Genomic DNA, 21071 nt, shown 5'->3' with positions numbered 1-21071 from the left:
GTATCAATTACTGGTCAGATCACCAGGTGAAAACAAAGGGGGAAGAACTAAACTAAAAAAAACACCCAAAAACGAATACAGCCACCACATCTATTGATTGATAAGCTGCAATATATTACATTATTGGTTCTTGGTTTAATACCGTTTGAAGTCCTCAACTGGTAAAAGTTGCTCGGCCACACCTCCTGCTCCCTCCTCACTGGATTTGACTGACAGCATCAGCAGGCTATGGTTCCCAATGCTTTCAGAGTCTGGGGGGGAGGTTGTCGCAACAAGTGGTGGGACCATTTTTATCTTAATGCAGGGAATGCTTTAAAGCGAAGATTCACTCACTTTTGAGAGGTGGTTCTTAAACTTCTTCACCCCTCGTTTTTGGATATTAAAACATTTTATTTTTCCTTCTAACGTACTTTTTATGAAATACATAGTGTACTTCCAATCCATTTGGTCCGCGGCACAGGATGTCATATCCTTTTTGTGTGGCGAGCCCCCCCGCTGTCTTATGGGGCCTGTGTGTGTCCCAGAAGACAGCTGGCCATTCACAAAGCGCCGCACGACTTGCGAATGCGCAATAGGAAACGGGCAGTGAAGCCGCAAGGATGGCGGCATCTGCACCCGATGGATGGACTGGCCTCGGGGGGGCCGAGGTCACGGGCTCCCTTGGACAGGTAGGTGTCCTTAATAAAAGTCAGCAGCTACAGTGTTTGTAGCTGCCGAATTAAAAAAAAAAAAATCTAAAAATTTGCGGATGGAACACCGCTTTAACGTAAAAAAAATTCATTTTAGAACCACTTTAAATACACTTCGAAAAGATCATGAAACTTTTCCAGAAGCTGCTTTCTAAGGCATAAGTATTAGTGTTACACTACATGCTAGGAATTCTATCAAAACTACTGACATTTCACAACTAAAAGGAAAGATATAAGCACACGCACCTTTTCTCTGTCTGTCTTGTGTAGGTCTTTTCTCCATTCTTCTGGGAGGGGAAAGGTCAGCATCAGAATCGTGCCGCATGGAGGAATGAGGGGACGAACGACCATATGGCAGGCTTCTATCAGCTCCTTTCTTTGGAGAAGAATCAGAGGAACGCATTCTGTTTTTCTGAAGCAAGGAGTCTTGTCTATTTTTGGTAGAGGATGGACTTAGAGAATGTTTTTTCTTATTAGAAGGATATGAAGCAGAGCCTGAATCAGAATTTACTTCATTTTTTCCCCAATGCTTAGGAGAAGAATCTGGGGAGCAATATCTATCCCGCCTTAGCGAGGAATTCTTCTGATAATCCTTTCTCGACACTCTAGAAGGGGAACATCTTATGTCGTCTTGTTGGTGTTTTTTGGGTGAAGTGTTTGGTGGACCACGCCTTCCTTTCCGCGGTGGGGACACGTCTGGAGAGCCACGCCTTCCTTTCCGCGGTGGGGACACGTCTGGAGAGCCACGCCTTCCTTTCCGCGGTGGGGACACGTCTGGAGAGCCACGCTTTCCTTTTCTTGGTGGGGAGAGATTAGAGCCACTCCTTCCTTTCCGTGGTGGAGAAAGGTCTGGAGAGCCACATCTTCCCTTCCTAGGTGGGGACAGGTCTGGAGAGCCACGCCTTCCCTTCCGCGGTGGGGACAGGTCTGGAGAGCCACGCCTTCCCTTCCGCGGTGGGGACAGGTCTGGAGAGCCGCGCCTTCCTTTCCGAGGTGGGGACAGGTCTGGAGAGCGGCACCTTCCTTTCCGCGGTGGGGACAGGTCTGGAGAGCCGCGCCTTCCTTTCCGCGGTGGGGACAGGTCTGGAGAGCCGCGCCTTCCTTTCCGCGGTGGGGACAGGTCTGGAGAGCCGCGCCTTCCTTTCCGCGGTGGGGACAGGTCTGGAGAGCCGCGCCTTCCTTTCCGCGGTGGGGACAGGTCTGGAGAGCCGCGCCTTCCTTTCCGCGGTGGGGACAGGTCTGGAGAGCCGCGCCTTCCTTTCCGCGGTGGGGACAGGTCTGGAGAGCCGCGCCTTCCTTTCCGCGGTGGGGACAGGTCTGGAGAGCCGCGCCTTCCTTTCCGCGGTGGGGACAGGTCTGGAGAGCCGCGCCTTCCTTTCCGCGGTGGGGACAGGTCTGGAGAGCCGCGCCTTCCTTTTCGGGGTGGGGACAGGTCTGGAGAGCCGCGCCTTCCTTTCCGCGGTGGGGACAGGTCTGGAGAGCCGCGCCTTCCTTTCCGCGGTGGGGACAGGTCTGGAGAGCCGCGCCTTCCTTTCCGCGGTGGGGACAGGTCTGGAGAGCCGCGCCTTCCTTTCCGCGGTGGGGACAGGTCTGGAGAGCCGCGCCTTCCTTTCCGCGGTGGGGACAGGTCTGGAGAGCCGCGCCTTCCTTTCCGCGGTGGGGACAGGTCTGGAGAGCCACGCCTTCCTTTCCGTGGTGGGGACAGGTCTGGAGAGCCGCGCCTTCCTTTCCGCGGTGGGGACAGGTCTGGAGAGCCGCGCCTTCCTTTCCGCGGTGGGGACAGGTCTGGAGAGCCACGCCTTACTTTCCGTGGTGGGGACAGGTCTGGAGAGCCACGCCTTACTTTCCGTGGTGGAGAGAGGTCTGGAGAGCCACGTCTTCCCTTTGTTGGTGGGGAGAGGTCATTAGAGCCACTCCTTCCTTTCTGTGTTGGAGGGAGGTCTGGAGAGCCACGTCTTCCTTTCCGTGGTGCGGAGGAGTCTGGAGAGGCATGCATCCCTTTCCTTGGTGAAAAAGAATCTGGAGAGTCCTGCCTCTCTTTCTGTGGTGGAGAGAAGTCCGGCGAGTCATGCCTCCCTTTCCGTGGTGAGGAGGAGTCAGGAGAATCATGCCTCCCTTTCTGCGCTGGGGAAGAGTACGGAGAGTCATGCCTCCTTTTCTGTGATGGGAAGAAATCTGGAGAGTCATGTCTGCTTCTCTGAGGCGAGGAAGAGTCTGGTGAATCATGTCGGACTTTTAGAGCTGCTGAGGCATCTGGTGGGACTGGATCATAATCAGTCCTTTTGAGTGCTTCTTTCATGGATTCATCTAGATTTGTCCTTTATGCAGCAGAGAGAGGAAAAAAAATCAATCAGTTTAATAACAAAATGTCAGCATCAACAAGAGTCATACTTACAGCACTTTCTCATTTCATAGTATAATACAATTTGTTCTCTTTTCATGACCTGGTATTTTTATTCATACAACTAAAGTGTAAATGGTGTGTTGCCATCTTCTACCATCTAAAAACTTCTCTTCTGCAGCACTCAACCCGTGTACCGTTGGACTGTCTGCTTTAGGGACTCCTTCAAGACACCACTCTTCACTTGTCCATCCATTTTCTCATTGTGCACTATCCAGTACATCGCTTTCCACTCTCACTGTGTGCTTGATTTACCCATTTCTAAGGATTCTTAAGCTTTATATGTGCCTGTTACAAAAAATTAAAATGTATCCAAAGCCCAGTATCTTTTAAGTGTCGGATAGAGTGTTTAGGGATTAGAAACCCTGTAAGGTATTTATCCATGGAGGGTGCTAGATGGATGTCTACGGGTATTTATTGCTATCAGAGTCCTTATTAGGGTTATGTTCTGGTGACAATTGTCTAAAGGGGCATTTTTTCCACTACTCAGATATTTCTAAATTGTAGGCCTGAGGTGAAGTGCCATAAGTGATTACTCTATCTGGTTCCCATCGGCATCATTCCAATATATACAATCGACCAAAAAGGGAGAAAAGGAGTAAGGGGCTTTATAGATTTCTTTTAGAACCACTTCCAAACTATTTAGTATAAAAATATCAAATTGTATTATGTAGTACAATAAGGCCCCTTATTGGGGTGGTGGGTGCATCGGCAGTAAAGCGCCGCTATTTTTAGTGGCGCTTTACCGTCAATTTCGCGATGCTATTCGGCTGCTGCTGCAGCGCTATGCCGGCGGTATAACCGCGCTGCCCCACTTACTTCAATGGGCAGGAGCAGTGTATACACCGCTCCAAAGATGCTACTAGCAGGACTTTTTTTAGCATCCTGCCAGCGCACCGCTCCAGAGTGTGAAAGCCCTCGGGGGTTGCACATTAGAGAGACAGCAGCGGCTCTTTCAGGGTGCTTTGCAGGCGCTATTTTTAGCGTTATAGCGCCTGCAAAGCTCCCCAGTGTGAAAGGGGTTTAAAACAACAGTTAAAGTCTTACAGTGGGGTATAGACCTGTGTGATCCCCAGACATAGATAGCTTTGATGTACATACTATTTACACCATATTGGATCCCCCTTCTGTCTCAATTGATGCCGTTTGTTCTCATGGGCCGGTAGGCGCAACTTTTGGAGACAAATTTTTCCTTTTTGCTTTTATGGTCACATTTCTACTCGTATAAATCCTTCAGATTGAGAGTCATAGAACTTACAATAAACATGTGGTCCTGAGAAAGCATGTGTTCCCACAAAATATGTGCTAATCTACAGACTAACTGTATACAGAACTGTACCTTACAAAATTTATAAGCTCTGCATTCAGGAGGGTTTTATTTGTCTATACCCCCACTAATTTTTTGAATGTTGTTTTTAGATTGTACTACAATAATAAAATGTGATATTTTTATACTAAATAATTTGGATGCGATTCTCAAAGACATATATAAAGTCCCTCCCTCCTTTTCTCCCTTTTTTTGGTTGTTTGTATTTAGATATTTCCTCTTACTTCCCTCTGTTTCTATAGAAGAAGAAATGAAAGAATATTTCCCAATGGAAAACAGATGGCAAAAGAGGAAAAAAAAGACTTTAACCCTTTCTTACTTTATGCACAATAAGAAAAAAAAGTTTGGGCTTTCACTCTGCACGTTGGCTGTATGGAGGATCCATTCTCAGCTACTAAGCATACACATCTATTTTAGCTTTAACCACTTCAATACCAGGCACTTAGACACCTTCCTGCCCAAGCCAATATTCAGCTTTCAGCGCTGTCGCACTTTGAATGACAATTGCGCGGTCATACAACACTGTACCCAAACAAGTTTTTTATCATTTTGTTCCCACAAATAGAGCTTTCTTTTGGTGGTATTTGATCACCTCTGCGATTTTTATTTTTTGCGCAACAAATAAAAAAAGACCGAAAATTTAGAAAGAAAAAAAAGTTTGTTTGTTAACATTTTTTGTAAATAAGTAGGTTTTCTTCTTCAATGACGGGCACTGATATGCCTGCATTGACGGGCACTGATGAAGTGGCACCAATGAGGTGGCACTGATAGGCAGCATTGATGGGCACTGATAGGCGGCACTGATGGGCACTGATAGGTGGGCACTGAGAGGTGACACTGATGGGCATCACTTGTCTGTACTGATCCATAATGTTGCCAGTCTGTGCCCATTTGTGGGCACTGATTGGCATGTATTGGGCATATTTTTTTACATGTGGATGCCATGGGGTACATACCTGGCCATCCACATGCTGGGGGCTTCCCTGGTGGTCCAGAGTGGGCATCCCCCCCGTCAGGAGAGCCGCCGACCGGCTCTCCTCTACTCGCGTCTGTCAGACGCGAGTGAGGAAAAGCCGATCAACGGCTCTTCCTGTTTACATCGTGATCAGCCGTGATTGGACACAGCTGATCACGTGGTAAAGAGCTCCGTCAGAGTCTCTTTACCAAGATTGGTGTAGCGGTGTGTCAGACTGACACACACCACCACCGATCGCCGCAATGCGCGCCCCCGCTGGCGCGCGACAGCTGTTATCCTGCTGGATGTCATATGACGCCCAGTCAGGATAACTGAACCACTGCTCGGCTGTCATTTTGCTATAGGCCAGGCGGGAAGTGGTTAACCAGATGCCTACCGGGCCATAGCCGAAAGACAGCTACAGCGCGGTCGGCTTATTCTGGGTGGGACGTCCTCACAGAATCGCGCTCCCGTACGCCCCCTGGGGCACACACCTGGGAACATCCATGACCGACGGCCGTTAGCGGCCGTTTACCACGTGATCGCTCCGTCAAATGACGAAGCATCACTTGTAAACAAACCGGCGCCATGTCATGACGCCAGTTCCTCCCTCCCCTCTCTGTACCGATCGGTACAGTGTGAGAGGAGAGAGGGAGAGATCGTTTGCAGCGCTGTGGGCACTACAGATCCAACCCACAGTGCTGCTCAGTGCCAATACTCTGCAATAAAGTTTAACACAAAGAATTTTTTTTTTTTTACTGAATTTTCAGCCTTTTTTGATTTATAGTGCAAAAAATAAAAAACCCAGCGGTGATTAAATACCACCAAAAGAAAGCTCTATTTGTGTGAAAAAAAGGACAAACATTTCAAATGGGTACAGTGTTGCATGACTGAGTAATTGTCATTCAAAGTGTGAGAGCACCGAAAGCTGAAAATTGGTCTGGTTAGGATGGGGGTTTAAGTGCCCAGTGATCAAGTGGTTAATATGGCTGGTAAAAATCTATGCCTTTTGTACCATGATTAAATGATAAGCTCACAGCGTGGCCATCAAACAATTCGTTATATTCATTAAAGCTATGCATGTTTTCCTGTACGCAGCGTTAGAAAGTGAAAGTACTATATAAACATCAGAGTCAGATTTATCATTAACCACTTCACTACCATCCTGGGCGGGCGTCATAGGACGTCCTCGGCTTCCCGGCGGTATAGGGGGCGTGCGTGTCCGCCGCCTCACCAACAAGCCGATACGCGTGCGCCGGCGGCCGCGATGTCTGCCGGGCACCTGCGATCACTCGTGACAGAGCAGTAACGTGGATCCGTGTGTGTAAACACACGAATCCACGTCCTGTCAGGGTAGAGGAGACCGATCGTGTGTTCCTAGTATATAGGAACACCGATCAGTCTCCTCCCCTAATCAGTCCCATCCCCCCCAGTTAGAATCACTCCCTAGGCAACACATTTAACCCCTTGATCACCCCCTAGTGTTAACGCCTTCCCTGCCAGTGACATTTATACAGTAATCAGTGCATTTTTATAGCACTGATCGTTGTATAAATGTCAATGGTCCCAAAATAGTGTCAAAAGTGTCCAATCTGTCCGCCGCAATGTCACAGTCACGATAAAAATAGCAGATCGCCGCCATTACTAGTTAAAAAAAAAAAAAAAACTAATAATAATGCCATAAATCAATAACCTATTTTGTAGAAGCTATAACTTTTGCGCAAACCAATCAATATATGCTTATTGCGATTTTATGTAGAAGAATACATATCAGCCTAAACTGAGGAAAAAATTAGTTAAAAAAAAAAAATAAATAAAAAATTGGGATATTTATTATAGCAAAAAGTAAAAAATATTGTGTTTTCAAAATTGTCACTCTTTTTTTGTTTATAGCGCAAAAAATAAAAACCGCAGAGGTGATCAAATATCACCAAAAGAAAGCTCTATTTGTGGGGAAAAAAAATTATACATTTCATTTGGGTACAGTGTTTCATGACCATGCAATTGTCATTCAAAATGTTACAGCGCTGAAAGCTGAAAATTGGCCTGGGCAGGAAGGGGGTGAAAATGCCCGGTATAAAAGTGGTTAAATAAAATGTAAACCCAGCATTTCATATTCCTGATGTGTGCCTGCTGAACCATGTACTTGTATGAATAAATATTCTGTTCTTTGTTTTGCTCCTTTGTGTGAAATCCCCGGTGTTCCTGTCAGTCCCTCTGCTTGTCTATTGAAAACTGATCTCACAATGTGGTCAGTTCTCTAGTTGTGCTGGAAACTCATCAGCTTGCTCTCCTCCAATGATCAGACTTGTCCTGCCCCCCCCCTTTGCACAGCCATTTACTGGGAAGCCCAGTGTGCTGCTGTTTCTCCTTCCCCAGCTCTTATGCAGCCGAGAACCAAGGGAATGTGGTCACTTATATGTGATTTACACACGCACACACACACACACATATTACTGTGCACCACATGCGCCCATCGAATAAAGAGAACCTGTCAGTGCAGCCCGTCAGTGGATTTGTCAGCACAGCCCAAGAGATATTTTACATCTGAGGAGGCATATACAATCCTTACTATATCGGATGATGAGAGCAGTGGGGAGCTCTCACCATCCAATTCTGATTCAGAATACAAGCTAGTAGAGAGTAGTGAATCGGGGACCAAATCGGAAGGGGAAACAGTCCCTCCCAAAAGAAGAAGAATAACAAAGATCAGAAGACCTGCCTACCAACCGCAGCACCATACACCCCAACACCAACGGCGCTAGACCCCAGAAAGAAAGTACCAGTACTGGAACAACGCACCAGACCCAAAGAATCCAGGCCCAAACCTACCTTCCTTATGCCGTGGCAAACCCATTAAGGTTGACTTCCAGCTTAGGGTCAGCTACAATCCCCCCCACACAGCCAGGTGTGCAGCCCAACACCGAAAATGTTTCTAAAATTAGATTTTTTTTTTAAATTCATTTTTCCCTCAAGAGCAGTACATCGTGGGCCAAACAAATCTTTTTGCAGAGCAATTTATTACCACCAACCCCAATTCATCCTTTAGAAAATAATAGAAACCTTCGCGTCAGTGGTGTCGATAGCAGATAATATATATGAATTACATATACTGGTGGTACATCTAGTAAAAAAACATTCCCAACAATAAAGAAAATTTGTGGAAATATAAACAATCAGTGTAAGCTGCTCCCCAATTTTTGAATAATCAAAAAAATAGATAATCAAAAAAAGGAATGTAAGAAAGATAGGGGGCGCTAGATACCATATTATTCAAGTGCTCCAAATAAATATATCTCCTGCATTACCAAAAAAATGAAAATCATAGTATTGACAAATAATAATTAGATTACACATTGAAGTGCCCACAATAGTGAAAAAATATATATATAGTGATTGATTGTCCACATAAAAAAGTGATTGAAGTAGTTGAAGTGATATCTTTCAATATTATCCCAATCCTGTTGCTGTAAACACAAAGTTTTCCATCACCAAGGGAAAATTAAGAAAAGGAAAACACCTCGAAGTAGTAGATATCTGCTTACCAGATACCAATGACTCCTTTAGTTAAAAAGAGAGTCACTAGCGCTTGTGCAGGGTTGTGCCTGCTCACATGGATGGCCGGACTGTGGTTGGTATTATAGGCATAGATCGTTCCCGTCAAGCTCATTCAAGATAGGATAAGGATACATAGGAAACAAAAACAGTCTCCATAGCGTAAAACCATTTATTACAAAAGTAAATAAATTAAAAAGCCAAATGGCCGCTTACATTGGTGGGTGCCTACCCAGCACTGGGGCTGCTTGCATGTCAGGGTGACTCCACAGTCAGAAAAAGCCTTTCATGTCTATTCCACGCTGGCGTGCGTTCCAGCTTACACAGGGGGGCAGCCAAAGGATCCGGATGTTATTGAGTGATAGGACATGTGACCACGTACCGCTCCGACGTACGTTTCGTAGTGAACGTCTTCAGGGAAGCGTACGTTGGTCACTGGAATGGTGGTTTTTATTAGGAACAGGAAGGGGGCGGGTAATTGGCAAATGGGCCACAGGAACTGTGCTCATAGCAATAAAGATGGAAAGTTCAACTATGGTCTGGAGCGTAGCTCCATCTTGTGGATATTTACCATATTGTTCACAAAAAACTCCTTAATTAAAAACGAATGTGACTTCATATCAACCATCTCCTAGGGGGAGACGACATGTTGTTATAGTCCCCCTACTGGTTAAAAACAGGTAAGTAAATCCACCCTTATAGGTGGTGGGAAAATGAGAAAAAAATATAAGTGAATAAAATAAAATAAATAAAATAAATGGTGGTGTTTTTTGTAGAGAACCACCATTTATTTTATTTATTTTATTCACTTATATTTTTTTCTCATTTTCCCACCACCTATAAGGGTGGATTTACTTACCTGTTTTTAACCAGTAGGGGGACTATAACAACATGTCGTCTCCCCCTAGGAGATGGTTGATATGAAGTCACATTCGTTTTTAATTAAGGAGTTTTTTGTGAACAATATGGTAAATATCCACAAGATGGAGCTAAGCTCCAGACCATAGTTGAACTTTCCAACTTTACTGCTATGAGCACAGTTCCTGTGGCTCATGTGCCAATTACCCGCCCCCTTCCTGTTCCTAATAAAATAGTCACATTCTTTTTTAAATAAGGGGTTTCCTTTGTGAACAATATAGCAAATATCCACAAGATGGAGCTACGCTCCAGACCATAGTTGAACTTTCCATCTTTATTGCTATGAGCACAGTTCCTGTGGCCCATTTGCCAATTACCCGCCCCCTTCCTGTTCCTAATAAAAACCACCATTCCAGTGACCAACGTACTCTTCCCTGAAGACGTTCACTACGAAACGTACGTCGGAGCGGTACGTGGTCACATGTCCTATCACTCAATAACATCCGGATCCTTTGGCTGCCCCCCTGTGTAAGCTGGAACGCACGCCAGCGTGGAGGAGACATGAAAGGCTTTTTCTGACTGTGGAGTCACCCTGACATGCAAGCAGCCCCAGTGCCGGGTAGGCACCCACCAATGTAAGCGGCCATTTGGCTTTTTAATTTATTTACTTTTGTAATAAATGGTTTTACGCTATGGAGACTGTTTTTGTTTCCTATGTATCCTTATCCTATCTTGAATGAGCTTGACGGGAACGATCTATGCCTATAATACCAACCACAGTCCGGCCATCCATGTGAGCAGGCACAACCCTGCACAAGCGCTAGTGACTCTCTTTTTAACTAAAGGAGTCATTGGTATCTGGTAAGCAGATATCTACTACTTCGAGGTGTTTTCCTTTTCTTAATTTTCCCTTGGTGATGGAAAACTTTGTGTTTACAGCAACAGGATTGGGATAATATTGAAAGATATCACTTCAACTACTTCAATCACTTTTTTATGTGGACAATCACTATATATATTTTTTTTCACTATTGTGGGCACTTCAATGTGTAATCTAATTATTATTTGTCAATACTATGATTTTCATTTTTTTGGTAATGCAAGAGATATATTTATTTAGAGCACTTGAATAGTATGGTATCTAGCGCCCCCTAGCTTTTTTACATTTCCATTTTTTTGGTAATGCAGGAGATATATTTATTTGGAGCACTTGAATAATATGGTATCTAGCGCCCCCTATCTTTCTTACATTCCAATTCATCCTTTGCCCGTATGTTTCATTGGCGACTTCTCACAGTGGAGGAGTTAAAACGTTTTTTGGGCCTTACATTTAATATGGGGCTTACAAAGAATAACAAAGCGCATGCCTATTGGACCACCCACCCCATCCATCACATGCCGATTTATTCTGCTGTCATGTCCAGGACACGCTATGACATAATCATGTGCTTCCTGCATTTCAATGACAATTCACAGTGCCCTCCCCGAGATCACCCCCAACCATGATAAATTATATAAAATACGTCACTAATAAAATCTTTTTCCAAGCGATTTGCAGAAATTTATGTCCCAGACTAAAACATTTGTGTTGACGAATCCCTTCTCCACTTCACTGGCCGGCTGAAATTCAAATAGTATATTCCCAGTAAGAGGGCCAGGTATGGATTAAAACTCAACAAATGATGTGAAAGAGTGACAGGATGTGTGCATGCCTTCCATGTGTACAAAGCCAAAGAATCCCAGGATTGGAACCAGCGGTGGCCAGGTTGTGAAAAAGTCCCACATGTGGTATCGCCATACTCAGGACGAGTTGCAAAATGCGTTTTGGGGTGTAATTGCAAGTATGCCGTATGTGAGAAATAACTTTTCACAAGAATTGTGCGAAAAAAATGACAACTTAAAAAACTCAATGTGCCTCTTACTAACTGCCTTGGACTGACTGTAGCTTGTAGACTAGCTTGTAGACTAACTTTCACACAGACTAAATATACACTAATTTGGGTTATTTTTACCAAGGATATGTAGCAGTATAAATTTTGGCCTAATTTTTTGAGGAAAAGTTACTTATTTGCAAAATTTTATAAAATTTTTCTTTCTCAAAATGTTCGCTCTTTTTTCACTTATATCGCATAAAATAAACCCAGTGGTGATTAAATACCACCAAAAGAAAGCTCTATTTGTGTGAAAACAAATGATAAAAATTGTGTTTGGGTACAATGTAGCATGACTGAGTAATTGTCATTCAAAATGTGACAGCGCTGAAAGCTGAAAATTGGTCGGGGTAAAAGTGCCCTGTATTGAACAGATTAAGCACAGCAGGTCAGTGTATATAGGAAGCTAAAGGCAAGGTGGTAGCGTATCCATGCAGAATTAGGAGCTATGCATTTTTTCTATATGGTCTATTTTAAATTAGGGCAGGTAAAAACAACAAAATGTTTATTGTATAGGTGGTTGTCCGGGTAGAGGAGTGTTGTTTTTGCCTCTTGGGGGGGAGGGGGATCAGGAAGGATTTTTTTCCCCTGCTGTAGCAAATTGTATCATGCTTTGCTGGGGTTTTTCACCTTCCTCTGGATCTGTGGGTATAGGATTGTGTATATTAGATTGTAGGGTTTTTTTTTTTTTTGGTTGAACTAGGTGGACTTGTGTCTTTTTTCAACCTATGTAACTTAAGGTTGTGTGCTCACAGACTCCAATAATTGAAATCCAATTCTGATAAAACATAGTGGGGGAAGTTTATCAAAGCTGTACATAGCAACCAATCAGCTAATATTGTCAAATTGTTCATTTGAAAAATTTGAAAATGAAAGATATAAGCTGATATAAGCTGGTTGCCATTCACAGCTGCTCCAGATTCACGTTCTCCAGTTTTGACAGTTCTCCTCGATGTATTTGTAGCTAATTCACAACAAATGCTCATACATTTATTACAAAAAAGCTCATCTAAAAATCGCCAATACGAATGTAATAAGTTTCAAATTTTAATGCAATGTAAATTGATCCCTATAGATAAGCTTCAAAGCAGAATAAAGTGTACAGAGCCAAAATGGCTACCAGTAGCAAAATGGGCACATAATAATACATACAATAATAAATAAAATTTAAAAAACTGCAATCTGATTAGCACTTAAAGTGCTTACCTGTAGGTACCGTGAATATCTCCTAAACTTTCACAGTTTAGGAGATATTCAGTATATGCGCTGCTGCCAACGTCATCAGCGCATGCGACCTGAAAAAACAGGCCGCTGGTGCCGTTTCTTCAGTAGCCGTGACGGCGGCTCCCACGCGCATGCACGGGAGTGACTTCATCACTGCTTTGGGCAATCAGAGTGCCGGAGCCATGAACCCGGAAGTAACTCCAGAGGAAGATGTCGGCCGTGTACTCGGGAGTGCTGACAGGACATTGTTCTGAGGTATTTCATAATGAGCTAGTATACAATGCATACTAGCTCATTATGCCTTTGTCGTGCAGGGTTTGTTTGTTTGTTTAACCCCCCCGAGGTTTACAACCTCTTTAATGTGGATTAAACTCTCATATATACCCAGCCAAGTCAATAGCCTCAGCTGATATACAGAGATGAAACAAACCCTCCAACATGAGTTTTTTTACTTGTTTATCTGAAGTCTTCTCTTGTATACAACCCTTCAAAAGAGCAGATTTTTGATAAAATCCTTCTCTCTATAAAAGGTAAAGAGTAGGGGGTGGAGAACTGCAGTTACAGCTCTTATACACTGTGTGAGATCTGATTGGAGGAAAGGGACACATCCCCTTAAACACAGGCAGAGGAACAAAAGAAACTTGCAGAGCTGTGTTGTGAACAGAAAAGCTTCCTCCCCGTCACAAATTTTAGTAAGACCTCTTCTGGAAGATGCAGTTCAGTTTTGGGCACCAGTTCTCAAAAAGGATATCGGTGAGCTTTAGAAAGTGCAGAGAAGGGCAACCAAACTGATAAGAGGCATGGAGGAGCTCAGCTATGATTAAGGATTAGAGGAACGGAATTTCCTGGTGCCTCCATGGCAGCATACCAATGGTTGGTTGCCCCGCCCCTGACCAACCCACAGGACCACTTTAACTCTATAAATAAAAAAAAAAAAAAAGAGTTGTTCCCCCCTGCCGGCATTCTTTTCTCTGTCCTCATTCCTGCAGGATTACACTCAGCCTTACCTCACCACTTTATGGTGTGACCATTGCAGGTTAATGCTCTCCTGCAGTATGGCGTCCCATTGCTTGGGCTGCTAAAGGCGACAGATAAGTATGGGAGCCCGTTTTTCTGTGGATCTTTTTGGGGCACTTCAAGAGTTAACAGGAGCCAGTCTTCCTCCTCAATTTTTCCCTTATTCAGGATATAAGGCATACCTTAAGTATATGCTTTCATGGCTATACTTTGTTCCTACAGCGTTTGACTGTTTGAGTCTGTTTTGTCTCCAGCAGCGTGGCCGTGTGTCTGTGTATCCCTCCTGAGGACTTTGCAGCGCTTCGCGCGCGCCGTTCGATTCAGCTTTCCCGGTCATCTCTCCCCCTTGTATTATGGAGCCCAGCCAAGGTACCAGGGGGATAATTTTATATATATATATATATATATATATATATATATATATATATATATATATATATATATATATATATATATATATATATATATCTATATATCTATATAGATATAGATATATATATATATATTTTCTCCTCCTTTTTAAGACCGATTGACTTTTCTTTTTCCCCCAGCTGTCCCTAATACTTTAATGCCGCATCAAAAAGATCCTCAACATTCCACTAGGTAAGGACCTCAACAGTCAGGTACGTTTTTTTTTTTTTTTTTGTGTTTTTTTTAAAAAAAGGAAGAACACTCCGGGCTGATTGAAACCCATCCATTTTTCTTTATTGTTTTGTAGCCCGCATCACGGATCATCCCGCAGGTCATCCCACAGAAATTGTACCCACTGGCAGAGGCAGATGCGCAGCTTTTTGACTCGGTACCGACAGTAGACGCCTCAATTATGAGGTTAGCCAGAAATACAACACTACCTTTAGAAGACACGGTTTGCTTTAGGGACGTCCTCGACCGAAGGATCGATTCCGATCTAAAAAAAATCTTATCAAGCAGCAGGAGGGGCGCGTAAACCAGCGATAGCCATGACCTCGATCTCAAGGGCTACCAGGGGGTGGCCAGACAACATTGAAACAGCCCTCAGACAGGGTGTGGGCTCTGACGAAATCATCAAGGCACTAGATGAGCTAAAGTTGGCCTCAGATTTCAAGGCAGAGGCTGCCATTGATGTCTTAAAGTGTTCCTCCAGAGCTATGCTGTACTCCATCACTGCTAGAAGGGCATTATGGGTGAAGCTGTGGTCTGCCGACCCAGCTTCCAAACAATCGTGGTGTCATATTCCATACAATGGGAAAGCTCTGTTCTCCGACAAGATGGATGCAGCAATCACTAGGGTCACAGGGGGGGAAAAGTGATTTAATTCCCCAGGACAGAAGCAAGAGAAAAAGATTTGTTTCACGTCCGGCAGTCCAGCATAGAGCGAGGGATTCCAGAACGTACCGCCCAGCTAGGGAGTACAGAAGAGGCTGGAAGGGTTCGCAGGCAACTTTCTTGAAGATGGGAAAACCTAAAGCCTCAACATCCTCGGTTGAGGGCCAGAAGTTTTTTTGACTCCCTATCCACCCAAACCGGTCCAGTGGGAGCTCGACTCAGGGCGTTCACCCAGGTTTGGGTGGCGAATTGTGTAGATCAGTGGGCAGTTTCCACCGTACTTCAGGGGCATTTCTGGAAATTCAGAAAGCGTCCCCCACTTTTCTCATTCCAGCCCACCAAAATTCCAACCTCCAAAGAGAAGAGGGAGGTGCTTCTTCAGTATGTGCAAATTCTTATTCGTCAGCAGGCAGTAGTATGGGTGCCAGACTTGGAAAAACACTCGAGATTTTATTCCCCAGTCTTTTTGGTCCCCAAGAAGTCGGGAGGCTGGAGGCCCGTACTGGACCTGAAGAGGTTGAACAGATACATCCATGTAGAACATTTCAAAATGGAATCTTTAAATACAGTAATTCTATTAGTTCAACCAGGGGATTGGATGGTCTCTATAGACCTCCAGGATGCATATCTTCATATACCTATCCTGTAGCAGTTTCAGCCAATCCTGCGATTCAAAGTAGGCGACTTACATCTTCAATTTCAATGCCTTCCCTTCGGGATCTCAACAGCTCCCAGGACCTTCACCAAGGTACTAGTGGCAATCTTAGCTCCTCTTCGAGAGAAAGGGATTTGGGTGCTACACTATTTAGACAACATCCTGATTCTATCCCAGCACAAACAGAACCTAGAAATACATGTGCGACTGGTCCTAGACACGCTGAGCAGGTTTGGGTGGCTGATCAATTACTCCAAAAGTCAGCTCACACCTAAGCAGAAGATGACATATCTAGGAGCACTCTTTAACACTCCAGAGAGAGCAGTTTCACTCCCATCAGAAAAAATTCCTGCCCTGATAGGGAAAGTAAAAAAGTACTGGCAAGCCATTCCATGTCGGCATCAGACTGTCAGAGTCTGTTGGGGTCCCTTTCCTCATGTATACCCATGGTGAAGTGGGCCAGGTGGCATCTACGGGGATTCCAGCTGGGGTTTGTCACAGTGGAGGAAGAATAGCCTGGAACAGAGGATATTGGTCACGCCCACAATGAAGGCCAGTCTTTGGTGGTGGACAAGACCATCCAACCTGCAGGTTCCCTGTTCTCTAGGGCCCATCTCGTGGACCATTTTTACGTCAGACGCGAGTCAGTTGGGTTGGGGTGCACACTTCCAAGATCAGCTAGTTCAAGGAAGATGGCATTTCAACTCAGAGCCAGTAGTTTCGAACATCCTGGAACTAAGAGCAGCATGGATGGCAATCCTACATTTAGCCACCTCCCTCAGAGGGAAATCCATACTTCTACATATGGACAACAGTGCGGCAGTGGCCTATGTCCAGAACCAGCGGGGAACACACAGCAGGTCCCTATTCAGCGAAGTAATGCCCATTCTGACCTGGGCCGAGAGGAATCTAATCAACCTACGGGCCTCATATATCCCAGAGCCCGAAAATCAATTAGCCGACCATCTGTCAAGGTCATTCATCAATGAGTGGTTCCTGAATCCGAGGGTCTTCCTTTGGATATGCCAGCAATGGGGCACCCCCCATATAGACCTGTTTGCCTCCCCACTCAATGCAAAGACGCCTCTATTCTTTTCAAGATTCCAGTCTCCGAGGTCAGCAGGAGTGGATGTCCTAATTCAGCCTTGGAATTTTCAGAAAGGATATGCGTTTCCTCCGTCCCCTCTGATATTGAGGTTTCTCCAGCAGAGAAGGTCACAATCTTGGCAGTGATTCCGTATTGGCCCAAAAGACCATGGTTCACACTCCTTAGTCAAGATGGCCCTGTGCGAACCGCTTCCCCTTCCACACCTGAACAACCTTCTGTCTCAGGACAATTTCTCTCACCCGCACCCGGAAATCCTAGACTTGAGGGCCTGGAAATTGAGTGGAAAAGGTTGGATGAGTTAGGATGCTCACATAATGTTATTCAAACACTACTACAGGCAAGAAACTCTTCCACTAATTACACCTATTACAGGATATGGGGAAAATTTACAGAGCTGGCAGAGGTTAATCATTTTGATCTCCTGGATCCTGAGGTCCAGAATATACTTCTCTTCCTGCAGAATGGCTTGGACTTAGGTTTAGGCAACACACTTAAGGTCCAGGTCTCGGCCCTTTCAGCTCTAAATGGATACACAATGGGCATTGAACCCTCTTGTCGAAAGCTTTTTGAAGGCAGTCCTGAGATTGCAACCTCCCAGGAAAACATTGTACCCCAAATGGGACTTGACTATTGGGCTTAATGCCCTATCAAATCCTCCATTTGCTCCCACAGAAGAGTGCACCTTGGAGGATATTTCCTTGAAGACGGTGTTCTTGATCGCCATCACCTCGGCTCGCAGAGTATCAGAGATCCAAGCTTTAGGATCACGGGAACCTTACATCACCTTTTTCCCGGACAGGGTGGTTTTGCAACCCATCCATCAATTAATTCCTAAAGTGCTTTCAGTCTACCATCTTAACCAGGAATGGGTTCTTCCAGCATTTGGGGAGGATCCAGACTCCTCAAGACTACACGAGTTAGATATAGCTAGGTCCCTGAGGCACTATTTAAGTTTAATGCAACAGTTCCGCAAAGATCAAAGACTGTTTGTCATCTCAAAAGGCACCAGAAGGGGAATGGCAGCATCCAAGACGACCTTGGCAAGCTGGATTGTGAAATTAATCCAAAGAGCATATCGGGCTAGTGGTCTTGCAGTTCCAGATGCGGTCAATGCACATTCCACACGGGGAATGGCCGCCTCTTGGGCAGCTTTGGCATGGGTCTCCCCTGAGACAATTTGTCGAGCAGCTAGTTGGTCGGCACCACGTTATTTTAACTGGCAATTGCGCAATCGTGCAACGATGCACCCAAATAAAATTGATGTCCTTCTTTTCTCCACAAATAGAGCTTTCTTTTGGTGGTATTTGATCACCTCTAGGTTTTTTTGAGCCAAAAACAAAAATAGGATTTTTATAACAGCTGTATAAAGCTACGGACCAAAGAAGGCAAAGCAAGTGGTAGTTGAAATAATACAGATGAGGCCAAGACCTGGCCTTTGATAGAACTCAAGGCCAGCTTCATCTCTAACCCCATTTGCAGAAAGTCAAGGATTCTACCTATGACATACTTCCTGGGGTGCCAACCCCTGGATTCACACCAGGAAACATATGCATTCTACTCTATAATATATGATCTAAAGGCTGGCTTCCTTGCATTAATCAAGGTAGAACCTGACAGCCCATGCTTCCTCAGAATGTGGGTCTCAACAGCCAACCCGTTAAATTTAGCGTTTGTAAGGTAGGATGGAATACCGGACCTTGTGAGAGTAGGTCTGGACGTGGTGGTAGGGTCCATGGGTCCCTTACTGCCATCCTTATGATCTCTGCATACCAAGATCTTCTGGGCCACCAGAATCACTGACTTCCCTTCCTGCTTGATCCTGCGAATAAGTCGTGGAAGCAGCAGAATAGAAGGGAATGCATAAATCAGTGAGAACTGATTCCACAGGACCACCAAGGCATCTGTTCCACATGTTAGCGGATACCTTGTTCTTGACACAAAATTGTCGATCTTCTTGTTGAACCTGGACGCAAACAGATCTACGTCCCGGATCCCCCATCTTCGGCATATTGCCAGGAAGATCTCGGGGTGAAGGGACCATTCTCAACTAATTGCTGGCGACTCAAATAGTCCGCCTGCCAATTTTCTATTCCTGCAATGAAGACTGCCGATAGGCAAGGTACATTGTTTTCTGTCCAAATTAGGATATGATTCACCTCTCTCTGGGCCGCACAAATTCTTGTGCCCCCTTGGTGATTGATATAAGTCACGGCTGTGGCATTGTCAGATTGGAGCCTGACAGGACAATTCCGTAACCTGAACATCCAGGCCCTCAGGGCCAAGCGCGCTGCCCGATTCTCCAGAATGTTGATGGGCAAGACCAGTTCTGATTTGGACCATTTCCCTTGGACAGTCGCCTCTTCCAGGACTGCTCCCCAACCCGAAAGGCTGGCATCTGTTGTTACCACCTTCCAGGTAACTGGTAGGAAGGATTTTCCCTTTTGCAGATTTTTGGTTATTAACCACCAACTGAGGCTCCGGCGCACCTTTGGAGACAGACACATTGGGAAATCTAGAGCTTGGACCTTCTTGTTCCAAGCTAATAGGATACTGTTTTGCAGCAGCCTCGAATGAAAGTGAGCAAAAGGAAAGGCCTCGAATGAAGCCACCATCTTTCCTAACAACCTCATGCAAAGCCGAATAGGATTCTTTTTTGCTTTGACCACCTGAATCAGTTCTTTTATGGCGCTGATCTTTGCCTGGGGCAAGAATACTCTTTTCTGGGCTTGATGGTTTTAAGGAAGATTTCTCTAGGTTGAGAAACCAACCTAGGTATTCCAGGTAGTTGACTGTGGTGACCATACTTTGGTCTAAGCGGGCTACCAACTAGTCTATCAAGAGCACATCATCTAGGTAAGCTATAATCGTTATACCTTAGGCCCTTAATCTGGCTAGAGGAGGGGCCAGGTCCTTTGTAAACACTCAAGGTGCAGTAGCTAGACCAAAAGGAAGAGATACAAACTGAAAATGAAGATTTTCTATTTCGAAACGTAGATATTTCTGGTGAGCCGGGAAAATAGGCACATGGAGGTATGCATCCTTGATGTCGATTGACACCAGATCTCCACCTTGTAGGATGGAGACCACTGATTGGATTGACTCCATGCGAAAAGAGCAGATATTCAGGAACCGATTTAGATCTTTGAGATCTAGATGGGTTTGACATCACCATTTGGTTTTGGCACCATGAAAATGTTTAAATAAAACCCCAATCCCTGCTCTTTCATGGGGACCACCGAGATCACTTTTTGAGACAAAAGACGGTCCAATGCTTAAAAGAGAGACTTCTTTTTCACTGGATCCTTGGGAACGTTTGATCTGAGAAAATGAGGAGACGGGGACTCTCTGAACTCTAGTTTGTACCCTAGAGCCAGAGACCCTAGAGGAAGTCACCCATGTTTCTCGACACTCTTCCTGCCAGACCCTTGAGAACTGCAGAAGTCTTCCCCCCAGCAAGCGGGGGCGCCCCTTCATAAGGAGGCTTTAGTTTTTTGTTTTGTAAGTTTCCTCCCCAAGGACTTCTTTTGTCCCTGGGGTTGACCCTGAGGTTTACCTCTTGAACTTGACGGCAGAGGCCGTCGTGACTGCCTGGAGGCTGATGCCCCCGGCACTGGAGAAGGAGCCCGTTTAAATTAAATACGTTTACTCCTTTTCTTAACTGGCAAAAGGGTACTTTTTCCACTGGAAATTTTTTGGATGTATTTATCTAAATCAACCCCAAACAGCCATTTACCGCAAAAAGGAAAACTAGCCAGGAGCTTTTTGCATGGCGCTTCGTCTGACCAATTTTTCAACCATAGTATTCTACGCATATGCACCAGCCCAAGCGTAAGGCGCAAGGCCTGAAGAACAGAATCTCTCATATCATCTATTGTAAAACATAAAGCCCCTGGTAGCTCGGCTAAATCCTGGGCCTGCTGATCAGGGATAACTTTGACCACCTGTTTAAACTGGTCTTTCAAGGATTGACACACACCAATTGACAGCCACCGCAGGTTGAGCCACTGAACCTGCCAGAGAAAATGTGTTTTTTTTTTTTAACAGAA

General features: G+C 44.9%; 1 protein-coding gene across 1 annotated transcript in view; it reads right to left on the bottom strand.

The window, feature by feature from the left end:
- BUD13 (BUD13 homolog) overlaps window positions 1-21071 on the bottom strand; it is a 54278-nt gene that overhangs the window by 20404 nt on the left and 12803 nt on the right. Inside the window, exon 5 of the mRNA XM_073602395.1 lies at window positions 936-3007. Within this exon, the coding sequence (XP_073458496.1) occupies window positions 936-3007 (2072 nt within the window). The remainder of the gene's footprint in view (window positions 1-935; window positions 3008-21071) is intronic.

Source organism: Aquarana catesbeiana, linkage group LG10 (genome assembly GCF_042186555.1).
Source record: "Aquarana catesbeiana isolate 2022-GZ linkage group LG10, ASM4218655v1, whole genome shotgun sequence".
Lineage (NCBI taxonomy): Eukaryota > Metazoa > Chordata > Amphibia > Anura > Ranidae > Aquarana > Aquarana catesbeiana.
Note: the sequence above shows the minus strand (reverse complement) of the source record. Positions and strands in the feature narration are given on the sequence as shown.